The 12,447-nt window shown below is 40.4% G+C and overlaps 1 protein-coding gene across 1 annotated transcript in view; it reads right to left on the bottom strand.

Moving 5' to 3' along the window:
• Positions 1–1,425: 1,425 nt before the first annotated feature.
• Positions 1,426–12,447, bottom strand: part of LOC119721934 (valine--tRNA ligase-like) — a 28,516-nt gene continuing 17,494 nt past the window's right edge. The window contains exons 16-23 of the mRNA XM_038191889.1: positions 12,181–12,328; positions 10,611–10,738; positions 9,692–9,847; positions 8,801–9,007; positions 7,763–7,874; positions 5,853–6,025; positions 3,340–3,489; positions 1,426–1,702 (exon numbers count right to left, since the gene is read on the bottom strand). Of these exons, the coding sequence (XP_038047817.1) occupies positions 1,625–1,702; positions 3,340–3,489; positions 5,853–6,025; positions 7,763–7,874; positions 8,801–9,007; positions 9,692–9,847; positions 10,611–10,738; positions 12,181–12,328 (1,152 nt within the window). The 3' untranslated portion in view covers positions 1,426–1,624. The remainder of the gene's footprint in view (positions 1,703–3,339; positions 3,490–5,852; positions 6,026–7,762; positions 7,875–8,800; positions 9,008–9,691; positions 9,848–10,610; positions 10,739–12,180; positions 12,329–12,447) is intronic.

Raw genomic sequence — 12,447 nt, 5'->3', positions numbered from 1 at the left:
GGAGGGGGGGGGGGGGGCATTTGAAAGGCACATTAAAAGGAGAGTATAAAAAAAGAGGACAACATTTTGTAACAATCTATACTCAAAGCATTTGCCATTCCCTTTATTGGCATATTTGTCTACGCATGGGTGCAAATGAATACATGGGATCATTATGGTAAGCTATGTTTTTGTTGGCAGACCTTTTGCAGAGTACATAATATTCACGTTCTCAATGACGCTGACACATACAACTGACAAACACACGCAAGGTAGTGTTCCTGCAGATAACAATTTATTCAACTTTAGAGATTAACCCTTACCCTACTTGACCCTCCAACGCATGCCAATATGTGCCTCAAGAAAATCTCCTATGTTTTTTGCATGGCCCTCCAATATCTGCCATGTCATTTCAAGGGTAACTGGACAGGCACTCCAATACATGCCACAGAGAACAATGAGAGTCCTCTGATAACAAAGTGAGTGCCCCCAGCTGGTCAGTATCAGGCACCCTCCAGGGCCTCCAACTCCTGCCAATTGGAGCCTTCACTGTCAAGATAGTTTATCTCCCAATATACTGCAGCTGGAGGGCATTGGCATAACCAACTGACATGCAGTAAACTACTACCCTCAGAGAGTAAGGGTTAATGAGATGTTTGCACCACAAACCATGATTTTTCAGCAGTTAAAAAATATTGAAAATTCAACAGAGAGTAATGCATGTTACTTCTATAAATTTCCCTTATTGTAACATTTTTATTTTAATATTTAATATTTTTTTCCAGATCATTTTTGGTAAACATGGCAAACTTTTCCCAATTATTGTTGTCGTGGAAATTGTGCAAATTTAACCCTTTTTCAATGGCTGGACAATGAGTCTATTGTAAGATATTCTGTTACTTTTGTTTCATTCAGAAAGCTGAACATATGAGCCCCTGTTGCTTTTAAACCAGACACTTAGTTGCAGGCTGAACTATACCATGTTGTGTGTAGTTGTAAGATTTAGTTAACAGTAGCATACACTTTGAAAGTGTTGGCAAGTATATCATAATATCAAAAAACCTTCAGCTTTTTTTTAGTATCCTGCATAAGTACAACGAAACACCACCATAAATAGAAATATCTATTACATCTTTGTACAAGTTAAAACTGTTGCAGTTGTATATATTTAAGATTTCAAAACTTAGTCCCAAAGAATAGTGAATATTATACTGTCACCCTCAAAAAAAAATTGTGATCAATAAAAAAAAAATATGGAATTAAGATCATGGCTGCTTTTCCAAAATCATTGTGTAAATAAAAAGAAACTGGAAAGGGACCAAAATGGATGTCAGGGAAAAGAAAGTTTAATGATAAAGAAACAAAGTCAGAAAGCAAACAGAAGAGAGCACAAACCAAAATGTGACAAATAAGGTATGTAAGATATGATCAAAAACTTACTCTGCGATCTTATAGTGACTCCCAATAACATTCGTATTGTATAAGTGCATTGTGCGTAATTGTCACATGATAATTTTCTGGTTTACAGTTTTATTACACTCAGAAACTATCTTAGATTTGCAGTTTGCAATTAACTAATGTGACGGGTGAGTCTTGCACCTGCTTGATGAGGCTGGAAAATATCCAAAAGTTCCAAGGATAAAGGTCAATTATCCCCGCTGACCTTTCTGAACATCTCCATTGCATCTTGGAGCTTCTGGACTTCGTTCTCTGTTTGACTCATCTATGTTAAAATAAAAACAAAAAACAAGAACCAGAATATTGTTTTTAGTTTTGCTGTATCAAAATGTATGGTACCCAAAACATAATCATATATGTATAATACATCTTTGGGTCATTCTATGAAGTTCAGGAACGAAGTGTGACCATCTTTCTCTCCAAGTTACCCCTGAACTAACTTTGTAATTTGCCAGTCGAGTTACATTAATAACGACTCTAAACTATGTTCTTATTTGCTTGGTTATTTGCTGTTAATAATCACTCTTGGAGGACGACTGCGTCAAGGAGTGCATTCAAAATTAGACAATCTTAATTGACAGATGTAATTTTGACAGGGACAGGAAAATAAGTGAAACCCAAATTATTAGATTGAGCCAATTGTCATTCACCATTTGATCACTAAAAACAAAACTTAGTTTTGCTTAACCCATTTGGTTACTTCAAAACCACATTGAGTCTTGTTTACTGACTTAATTTCAACTAAATGTGGTATTTAATAAGGTATTTCAGAGTACAAACTCCCATGCTTTTGAAGACATGTAGCCCCCTTTTTTGTACACATGTATAGTAGCCAAAAACATTCAAACACAAATATGCATGTGAAAACAACTCAGTTTAAAGCTACCAGAGCAGACACTGGAAAGTTTTCTCTTTATTTGAGGGGCTTCTCTTCATTCTGTTCTTTTTATCCATACTTATAGTTTTTGCTTTACTTGTTGTTATGTATGTGGTATTGACTTTAATACATGTAGAGCAGCTTTTTTAATTGTAGTCATTATACAGTAGTTTGCTTTGGTTGCTGATTGATTAAAGTGCCTGACTAACTATTGATGACAATTTCTTTTAGATAACTTTTTCTGGGCAACATTTTCGACAGAGTCATAAAAAAGTTTGTTTTAGGACCCGGAACATACACATTTTTAAACTTTAGCTCTATTATCTTTAAAGTATACTTTTACTGAGGGGTTGACAATATCATGTCTTTATCATGTAATGCTAACTAGTTGCCTTGGTCAAGGAATTTGACGATAGTGTCCGAAGATAGATAGTTGGCCGCTATTACATAACAGTAACTACGCCTTATGCACTCATATGTACGGTCTGAAACATGATCAGCGACCTCATATGCGGCTAGGCTACAATATGCAAATCAGTTGATGCCGAACGAATACCTGGGAACAAACATACGCCTGTGCTTATGTTTGTCTGTATTTTGTCGCTGGATTTGCAGGGACGACTTCATATGCGAATACAGATGAGATTATTATTCAGAACTTGGTGGTGGAGGCTCATAATTTACATGGTTAGAGAGCTAGACAGTGTGGCTGCACTGTCCAAAAAAATTGAGCCAGCAGACCAATCTAAATTGATATAAATCCAGCAACAAAATCATGAAAATTGCCCCAAAAGATAGACCGCTGTTCCAAAGCGTTTGTTAGGCACCAAGTGATTTGCATATTGTAGCCCAGCCATGTCAGGTCCCAATTCATGCTTCGTGCAATACGCATGGGTGCATAGCAAGTAGCTAATGTTTACGTTAGTGGACGACCATCGATCACTATCATAAGTGCAAAGCAGTATAAATGTTTTACCCCCACATTCCACTTCCCAGTCTCCCCCTCATGTTACAATCACACCTACCTTTTCCTTATTGCTGTCTTGTACAGCCTGAGGGACCTTAGTGGCATAGTCTGGTACCATTGTGGCCTGTTGGAGCTTGTTGCGTTGGACCTCCAGTTTCTCAATTCGCTGGGCTAGCTTGCTGATCTCCTTCTCAGTATCAACCAAGCCCTGAAAATTAGAGAAAAATCCAACATATCTCAGGGCTCAAAACAGTACTTTATATATATATATCTAACATACAGTTCCTTGTCATTTGATTGGTGGAACTCACATCACGTGACATTCGTTATTGCTCCCATTCACGCCGGGGCTCAAAAAGTCCCATTCGCCCATGGGGAATGGGAAATACTATTCAAGAGTTAGGATCACTCTTGTTCCATGACGCGGTATTTGTGTGCAAATGCATGCTGATGTACGCGATAAGCGTTGCGTAATGCGTATTGTTCCAAAGAGCCAGCGCTATAGAGTTTGGTTCAAACATTTTCGTGAAGGGGTGGTTTGGTAGAGAGAAGCACATTTTCCACCAACTTTGTATTGAAATAAAAGTTAAAATATCAAGGATCTATATGTCAGTCATATAAAACAAATATATTGAGTGGCTTTAATTTGTGAAATGGGAGGAATATTATCGCTCGATAAAATCTGGACTTTTCCAGTTCACTCAGCTTTGCCTCGTGAAATGGAAAAGTCCAGATTTTACCTTGCGATAATATTCCTCCCATTTCACTCTGAGCCACCCAATATTTGTATAATATAATTTTGAGGCTTTGCATTGTGCATTGTGGAGACTACAATATCAGAGTAGTTTGTGGATACATCGTGTGTAGCGTTACCATTGGACTTAAAGCTATAGTCCATCATTTGCAGCCATCCGAAAAGTAACTGGCGTAATTATTGTTGAAAAACATACTTGGTTGAAAGATAGTAAGGGGACTAAACTCCCTGTGAAATTATTCTTTTTGGCAAGCTGTCATTTGAAGTAATCAACAAAAGAAGGCCTTTCCAACGGTGCGTCTTAAGACGCACCGTAGGAAAATTTAAATTAGTAGTTCGTTCTGTTATTCGGCGAAGCGCGCGCAAGCATTGGCACAACGCACGCGCGGTTTGCTATAATTCGTCGGATCAGTGCGCGACATGGCGTATAGCCGCAATTGGCTCAGTGAGAACGCGTCTCGGACGCTGAATTCAAAACATGATTCAGCAACTTTTGATTTGAAATCGAGATCCTAGAATGCTGTTTTTCTTGGAATACACAGCTGAAGCTGAGCTGAAACTTCATCAGGTTAGTTGTTCAGTATCCTTCATTAGATTTTGAACACTTTTGTTGCTTCAAACGAACAAAATGCACAAATTACAAATGATGGACTACATCTTTAAGTTTGTAAAAATAAGAACATAATTACCACAAGTGATTGTGAACATTCTTAAAGGTAATATACAAGATTTGCTTTTGCTGAAATTTGCAGAAATAAATTGATTTGGGAGTTAGTAGTTTATAGCAAATATTGTTACACTGACCTGTTTAAGTTTTGTGTTCATAGATGCTGGAAAAACCAAAACAAAATGATGTTCTAGTAGTCTGGTTCCCTGACGCTACTTCAGAGGAAACGGAGCAATTTATAGACGTCTATGGAATGCCAGGTCAGGGAACCAGACTAGCTGGCTTGCACCCATTCGTAGACAAACCCATTGCAAACAAACTGCAAACTGACTAAATATGATAAATTGGGGCAGTACTTGCCAGGTCAGGAACCAGACTATCTGGCTTGCACCCATTCGTAGACAAACCCATTGCAAACAAAATGTGAACTAACTAATATGATAAATTGGGGCAGTGCTTAAAAAAAGTCAGGTTTTTCCCATCGTTTGAAATTGATACAAACATTTCACTGTTCTTGAAAATGACAGCACACCAGGTGCCATGATTTCACAGGATGCATGAGACCATTATTCACTTACAGTCAAGTAAGGTATTTCATAATAATTTGGTAGTTGCTAATGTTGTATAATACCTTTAGGCCAAAAAAAAAAGAGTCTCCGGTTTCTGGTATGCGCGCGCGTCGCCGTAGCCATGCGCGTCGCCAAAATGAAAAGTTTTTTTTTTCAATGAAAGATGATGTCTCAAAACCACCAAACTCACTGGTTTGACTGGAATCCTGCTGCTGCACAATTTTAACGTGTTTTTAGATTGGGTTATGGTCGAGAATAAGCTTTATGTGGCCTCTCTGGACTCCAATATTTTTGCACTAAGTTTTAATAGTCGGACACCATTTGCAGTCATCAGCCGACATTTGAAGCAAAAAAATCAGTTTAAAAAAAAATAAAAGTCGCGTCTCTGCACCACTTTTTGGGCAAGCTCCATACCAGAATCCAGAGACTTTTTTTTTTTTTGGCCTTAAGTTAACAATGTTATTCTTCCGGCACCCAGTTGGCCCTGTCAAACTTAGCGCTGTGGACAGTACAACTAAAACTTGACAATTGGTACTAAACCAGCAACACAAATTTGGTCAACTGACAACAGTCTCCGTTACCTTGAGTAGAAGGTGCACTTCGCATTTGTCCGAGACGGTTGCCATGGCGCAGCCACTAGGGGGCGCTGTTCCAACCAGGCAATGTACAGCCGACGCCGACGAGAGTGTTGAGATAAGGCTCTCATAGAGGCTGAGCGTATCGGCGACTGCTTGGTCTGTACACCGCAGGTACACTGAAATTGGAAATTTTCATTTTTAGTTGCAGAGTTAACTCTTGTTTAACAATGCTTTGGAATTAACCCTAACGCAAATCAGGTTAGCACCCTGCTATATACAATAGAATGCAACACAACTGAAATGAAAACCCTGCTAAAAGCAACAGTAGACTGTTCCATTGTATAGTGAATTCGGTACACACCAGCCTTGGCAGTATGCATTTAATACCCTGCTAAATGCAACAAATTGCAACAGTGGAATCTGTGGTATCAGCTTTGGCAACATGAGCAGTTACCCTGCTAAATGCAACAAGATGCAACACAGCATGGGACTCTGTTGCTTTCTGTTGCATTTAACATCAATGCTGCTTTGGAAGCTATGCGTGGGAGTGGCAACTTGGGCTATAAAATAATGCCGTTACTTTACTGTACAGTCTCCATGGCAGCCACAGTAAATGTACGCATTGCAAGGATGCCCTCCTCAACTCAATTCAATTCCAACTTGCTTGGTTTGCTTGGTTGGTGGTCCTCTGAAATATTCCATCTAGGGAATTTAAACTGGAGGTGTGGCAAGGTGCTGCGGCCACTGCCAGAAACACCGGGGCGAACCCCTTCTCTAAGCGACAAGTGTTACTGGGTTCTTTAACGTGCATTACACAACACACGGGACATATGGCTTTACATCCCATCCGAAGGACGAAGCAATAGTGGTAAAGTGCCTTGCTCAAGAGCACAAGCACCATGTTCCCACGGCCAGGATTCGAACCCGTGTACCACAGCACACGAGTCGAACACCGTAACCATTGGACCACAGCACCCCAACTCGTTTACACAGAAAAAATTCACGTGGCCTTAATGTGAGCCTTAATGGGGCAAAATGGTAATTTTAGCCTATCAGTCCCTGTATACTGCCCCAAACCACCCTGTCTCTCACTCCCTGTAACACCCCAAATCACCTGAGGTAGCCTTAGCACTCAATGAGTTTAAGTACTCCTCAGTGAATAAGTACATTGTAATACAATGTAGTACAGGTGCTAATGGCTTAAAATATTGACCATGTCACCTGTGACATCAATCATCACTCAACAACCAACACACTAGTCTTGGCCGAAGGATGCCAGTGATCGATAGTGGATTGTGTATATCTAATGGCTTGATTAGAACAGCGCACCTGCTCGCACTAACATCTTGGGAAACTTGAAGTAGCCGTGTAGCTTTTTCTTTATTTTATGCCCAGGCTATTCTAGGGAATCAATCAGCGATCAGGAAATGGTTGATAGTCAGTCACGTGCGCTCGCGAGATGGTTGTAAACATACACGCCACGTGCGGTGATCAAGAATCGCTAACGAGATTGCAACTTAGGCCAAGACTACCAGCACACCTGTGCGTGCAAACAGACATTCGGTTGCTGGGTTGGTGCAATCTACAACTTTTGAGAGCAAGGCTAACATGGTTTATTCTATTTGGCCGTGTAAGATAGACATATACTTATCATCAAGAGACAGCCCACACACCTGTGTCTACACACAGATATTCAGTTGCTATGTTGATGCAACAATTTATACTACTTTTCAGAGTGAGGCTGCCATGGTATTTTTTTTTTGGAGGTGTGAAAAAGTAAAAGACCTTGAATATTGTGACACGCTCTCAGCCAGTCCTGCGACTGGTTCTGTAGACAAGATTTTATAATCAGCTATCAAACAAAGGAAAGACGGACCCAAAGTCAATCTACCAGCGGAGCAAACCCAACTTACTGTCGGCCTTCTGCTTGGTCAGGTTGTAGTCTGCTCTCATGGACCTGGCTTTACCAACAATGTCTTGGACCAGAGAAACCTCCGCCTCGATCTGCTCACTGTACCATGGATGCTGGGAAAAAAATCAACGTAGACGATACCAAAGAATAACTTCAAAGACGTATAGGATTATTAGCATTTATCACCAAAGTACCCTACTGAATTATTATCAAAAATCTTACTTGGATTAAAGATTGTACTGGTAATAAACCATCTTAATGTTTCAATCTGGCTTGCTGTCGTTTAGAACACATCAAGAAATATAGGTGATTTCCAACGATCAGTCAATTGACTGGGTTTTTTTTTGGAAATAAAGAGTACTACAGACAAAGATCGTTCTTTGTGATCAAAAGCTTGTGCATGGTTTCCACTGTTTTCTTGAAAAGCGTAATATCCACTGAGCTGAAACTTAAACCGGATTGGTTTTGAACGTTCTTCTTTTGATTTTGAGTGATGTTATTGCAAGTGAACAAAGTCCATCAAAAAGCAATATGCCTTTAAAAGTTGTTGACTACTGGGATGTGTGTTAGACTATCAAAAGCAAACCTTTTTATTACAGATTTGAAAAGAGCACAATCTCAGCATTCCTGGTGTGAAAACCATATGCTGGTACCATCTTTAGTTCAAAAGTTATAGAATTCGTAACACCAAGAGATGTGATGAATTTATTTTGGCCTGTATCTCCACATAAAAATTCCCGACAAACGACTCATTTAGCTTGATCGCATCACAAATATACTTATCAAACAAACCACAAAGGTATACTAACCAGGTGATAATAATAATTTTAAAGTTGAACACAGAAATTGCTGGAGCGAGTGTTTGAACCTGCAACCTCCTGATTACTGTTCCAACGCCCCACCAACTGAGCTAACAGGGCTGGATAGCTCACTTGCTAGGGCACCGGAATGGCAATCCAGATGTCGCAGGTTCAAACCTCCCTCTAGTCAATTTCTCTGTTCAACTTGAGAAATTAAAATTGAGAAATAGAAATAATACCTCGCATGTCTCAGGATAGGGTGTGACGCATATACTCAGTGGCTCGTTCGCGGTCCTGCGCGGTAACCTCTGGAACAACTCCTCGGTCAGGAAAGGCATGAAGGGAGAGATGAGACATAAGGCAACGTCCAGGCAGGTGTACAGGACCTGGCGCGTGGTGGCCAGGGCCGCGGTGTCAGAGCCGCGTAAGACGGGCTTGATGGACTCCTGGATGTCAGCAGAAAAGTTGGTTTAGAAAAATGTTGTTGATTGTTTGGAAATCAGCTGTAAAGCATTGACTTTACCCAGGCCAACATTTCTGCGAAGGCTATTTAAGCTACAATCCATCATTTGCAGCTATCAAAATGTAACTGACGTAATTTTTATTGAAAAACATACTTGGTTTAAAGATAGTGATGGAACTAAACTCCCTTTCAAATATTCGTTCTCGCATGCTGTTGTTTGAAGCAACAAATGAAAGAAAGTTTTTACAACGAAAGTCCAACGAAAATTGTCCGTAAGTAGTTCGTATGTTTATTCACCAAAGCTCATGCAAGCGTTAACACAACGCACGCGCGCAGTTTGCTATAATTCGACAGTTCGGTGCGCGACATCGCTTAGCTACAATCAGCTCAGTGAGAACATGTCTCGGACGCTGAATTCAGGCCCAATTCAAAACATGACCCAGCAACTTTTGATTTGAAATTGAGATCCTAGAATATTGTTTTCTCGGAATATACAGCATTCACTGAGCTAAAACTTCATCAGGTTAGTTGTTTAGCACCCTTCTTTAGGTTTTGAGCACTTTTGTTGCATCAAACGAACATGCTGCATTGCAAATGATGGACGCTTCTTTTAAAATGTTCTTTAAATGAAACACACACACACACAATCGCAAATTATTATTTTTACCAAGTAGACGTCGCATAGATCATACAGCCAGAATGCATGGATGCGTGTGGTGATGCCGGGGAAGTCATAGGTCGGCCAGCCGTCCTCACAGACTTTGACGGTGCCAGCTAGCTTGCTGAGAATCCAGCGGTCCATGTGAGTCTCGGAACCACTCAACTGTCACAAGAGGAAAGATTATGAGTGATTGAGCTCATCTTTTAAATATTAACTCAAGTTAGAGTAATGAAAATGATCAATTACCAGCGTACCTAGACCCTCCTCTCCCACCCCCCCCCCCCAAAAAAAATGTATTTGCAAGTATTTTTGGGGGTTTAGTGTCTTGCTTTGATTGGGCATACATGTAGCAACAGTGCAGATATGCAGAAGTTGGAGGTTTGAAATCGTAGTCGAAAAACACTAGGCCCTTTACGCAGTTGGGTTGGTAAGAGGTACACTGGGCAAAGTATGGCAAAGTATCTGAATGCCTCTCCAATGAAAACACAATAGGTCTGATAATAGAAATGTTAAAAAAGATAGCACGATCAAGCTTTTGGGTGTGGCTCACAGGAGAATGTATTTTAAAATTCAATTGTATTTTTAAGACTTAATTATGGTTTCAGTTGTGAAAAAAAAGCTTCAAACTTTGAAAAGTGTTTACATGCATATCAATCTTTATGCACAGCTATTTTTTTTTTACTCAAAAATCCACAAACAAGAAGAGACTAATAAGTGTTTTATTCATTTAAACATACAGAGTTCTGAAATAGTAGCAGGATAAAATCCTTTTCTCACAATTTTGCTTCAGAGCAGGAATATACTTTTTATTTATTCATTCGTTTATTTATTTCGTGTTATTTTACCAGGGTAGCCCCATCAGTTGTCAATGAACTGGCTTTTGAGAAGCATGTTGTTGTTTTTTGCCTGGGAATGCCTTCCTTACCTTGAATTCAGCAAGCGGTGTGAAGTCGTCCCCTATTGCCTTCAGGGCAAACTTGGTGGCGTTCCACAACTTGTTGCAGAAGAAGCGATAGCCCTGAACGCGCAGCACGTCCAGATTAATGTCACGACCTGCAGACAATAATTCAATAACTGAGTACTCACAAGGGCCTTTACACACTTGTCCAAAATCTCCGTGTTGAACCGGAATTCAACATAAGGCCTTTTCACACCAAACAAATCTCAGGGTTGACCGGGGTTGACACAGGGGTGAAAACATGCAGCTTTAAACACTTGAAAATGTTCAACCCCGCACCAACCCCGCGTCAACCCTGAGATTGATGTCGCCCAGGGTTGAACTCAACCATGCTCCACGCCAGGGTTGAAATTTTCAACCCAGGTTTGAACTCTCGGTAGGGTTCAAAACAGTAGTTACCGAGCAAAATATTAAGCTCGGTTTGCAGGAAACAAGCGTGAAACTATGTAGGGTTGAACTTGGTGCTTGGTTACTTGGTTGGTTCTTCTCCTAACGACTTCCACAAGGGAGTATAACTAGGAACCCAGAAACACCGGGGCAAACCCCTTCTCTTAGCGATAAGTGTCACTGGATTCTTTTACGTGTTTAGGCCTCATACAACGCACGGGACCTCCGGCTTAACGTCCCATCCGAAGGACGAAGCAATAATGGTCAAGTGCCTTGCTTAAGGGCACAGGTGTCTGGGCCCGGGCACGAACCCACGCCACTGTTGCCTCTGAAACACCAGAGCATGAGTTCAGTGCTCTTAACCGCTAGGCCATGACACTCCAACGTGGGGTTGGAAAATAAAACACTCAACCTGGGGCAGCACTGGGTTCACCCAGGGTTGAGTTCAACTCGGGTTAAGAGGCTCTAGTGTGAATTTTGGTTCAATTATGAATTGGAATAAATATGTGCTTGGTAGGTATTAATCACTCTGTTGAAGACCGCTTGGAGTCTGGGTGCTGATAATTACCCTCGCCTTCGGCTCGGGTAATTATCAGCACCGAAACTCCAAGCGGTCTTAAACAGAGTGATTAATACCTACCAAGCACACATTTATATGTGACCTGTTCTGTCAAAAGCAGACGCTTCTGGGCAGAGATTGAAATTGAGATAGGGCTTAAAAAACGCTGTGGGGGTGATTTTTTTTCGATTTTCAAATTTGTGCATATTTGTAATCCTGAACATGTATAAAACATACCATAAAAGTTTGAAACCCTAAGTTGAACTCTAAATGTAGTATTTTTGAGAAATTACTGTTTTGTGACGTTCGTGGCCATTTTCTCCATTTTCTACTTTTCAACACAATGAACTTCAAAATAGCATAACTTTGCACAGGAATGACTGGATTAAAAACTTAAACCACCTATTAAAAGGAAAAAGAACATATTTTAACAATATGCAAAAAACTCATTTTTGACCATATGCCCAGGAAAGTCTGATCTTGACAGAACAGGTCACATATTTCTTATTAACTCATGTGTTCATGCAAGACCATGTCCCGAATCAAACAGTGTTTGGAGTCCAGCCAATTTGTTGTGGTTTATTTCCATACCTTGTGCAGTGTAAGCGCACAGAGCAAACCTCAGTGCATCCGTGCCACACTCTGGGATACCGTTGGGATAGTCAGCCGTCTGACCCTCCTTAGCTTTGGTTATCTCCCTGGGATCAAGGTTGCTATTCTCCAGCAACTTGTGTAGATTCTAATGGCAAAAAAAAAGAAAAAGATGTCGCATTTATTCATTTTATTTTAACTTTACCGTAGCTTCCCTGACCGTTTGCAGTAAATGGTATTCCACTGGTTGCCGTCCAATCTAATTTC

Source organism: Patiria miniata, unplaced genomic scaffold (assembly GCF_015706575.1).
Source record: "Patiria miniata isolate m_02_andy unplaced genomic scaffold, ASM1570657v1 HiC_scaffold_14, whole genome shotgun sequence".
NCBI lineage: Eukaryota > Metazoa > Echinodermata > Asteroidea > Valvatida > Asterinidae > Patiria > Patiria miniata.
The sequence above is the reverse complement of the archived record's forward strand: the minus strand, read 5'-3'. Positions and strand labels throughout refer to the sequence as shown.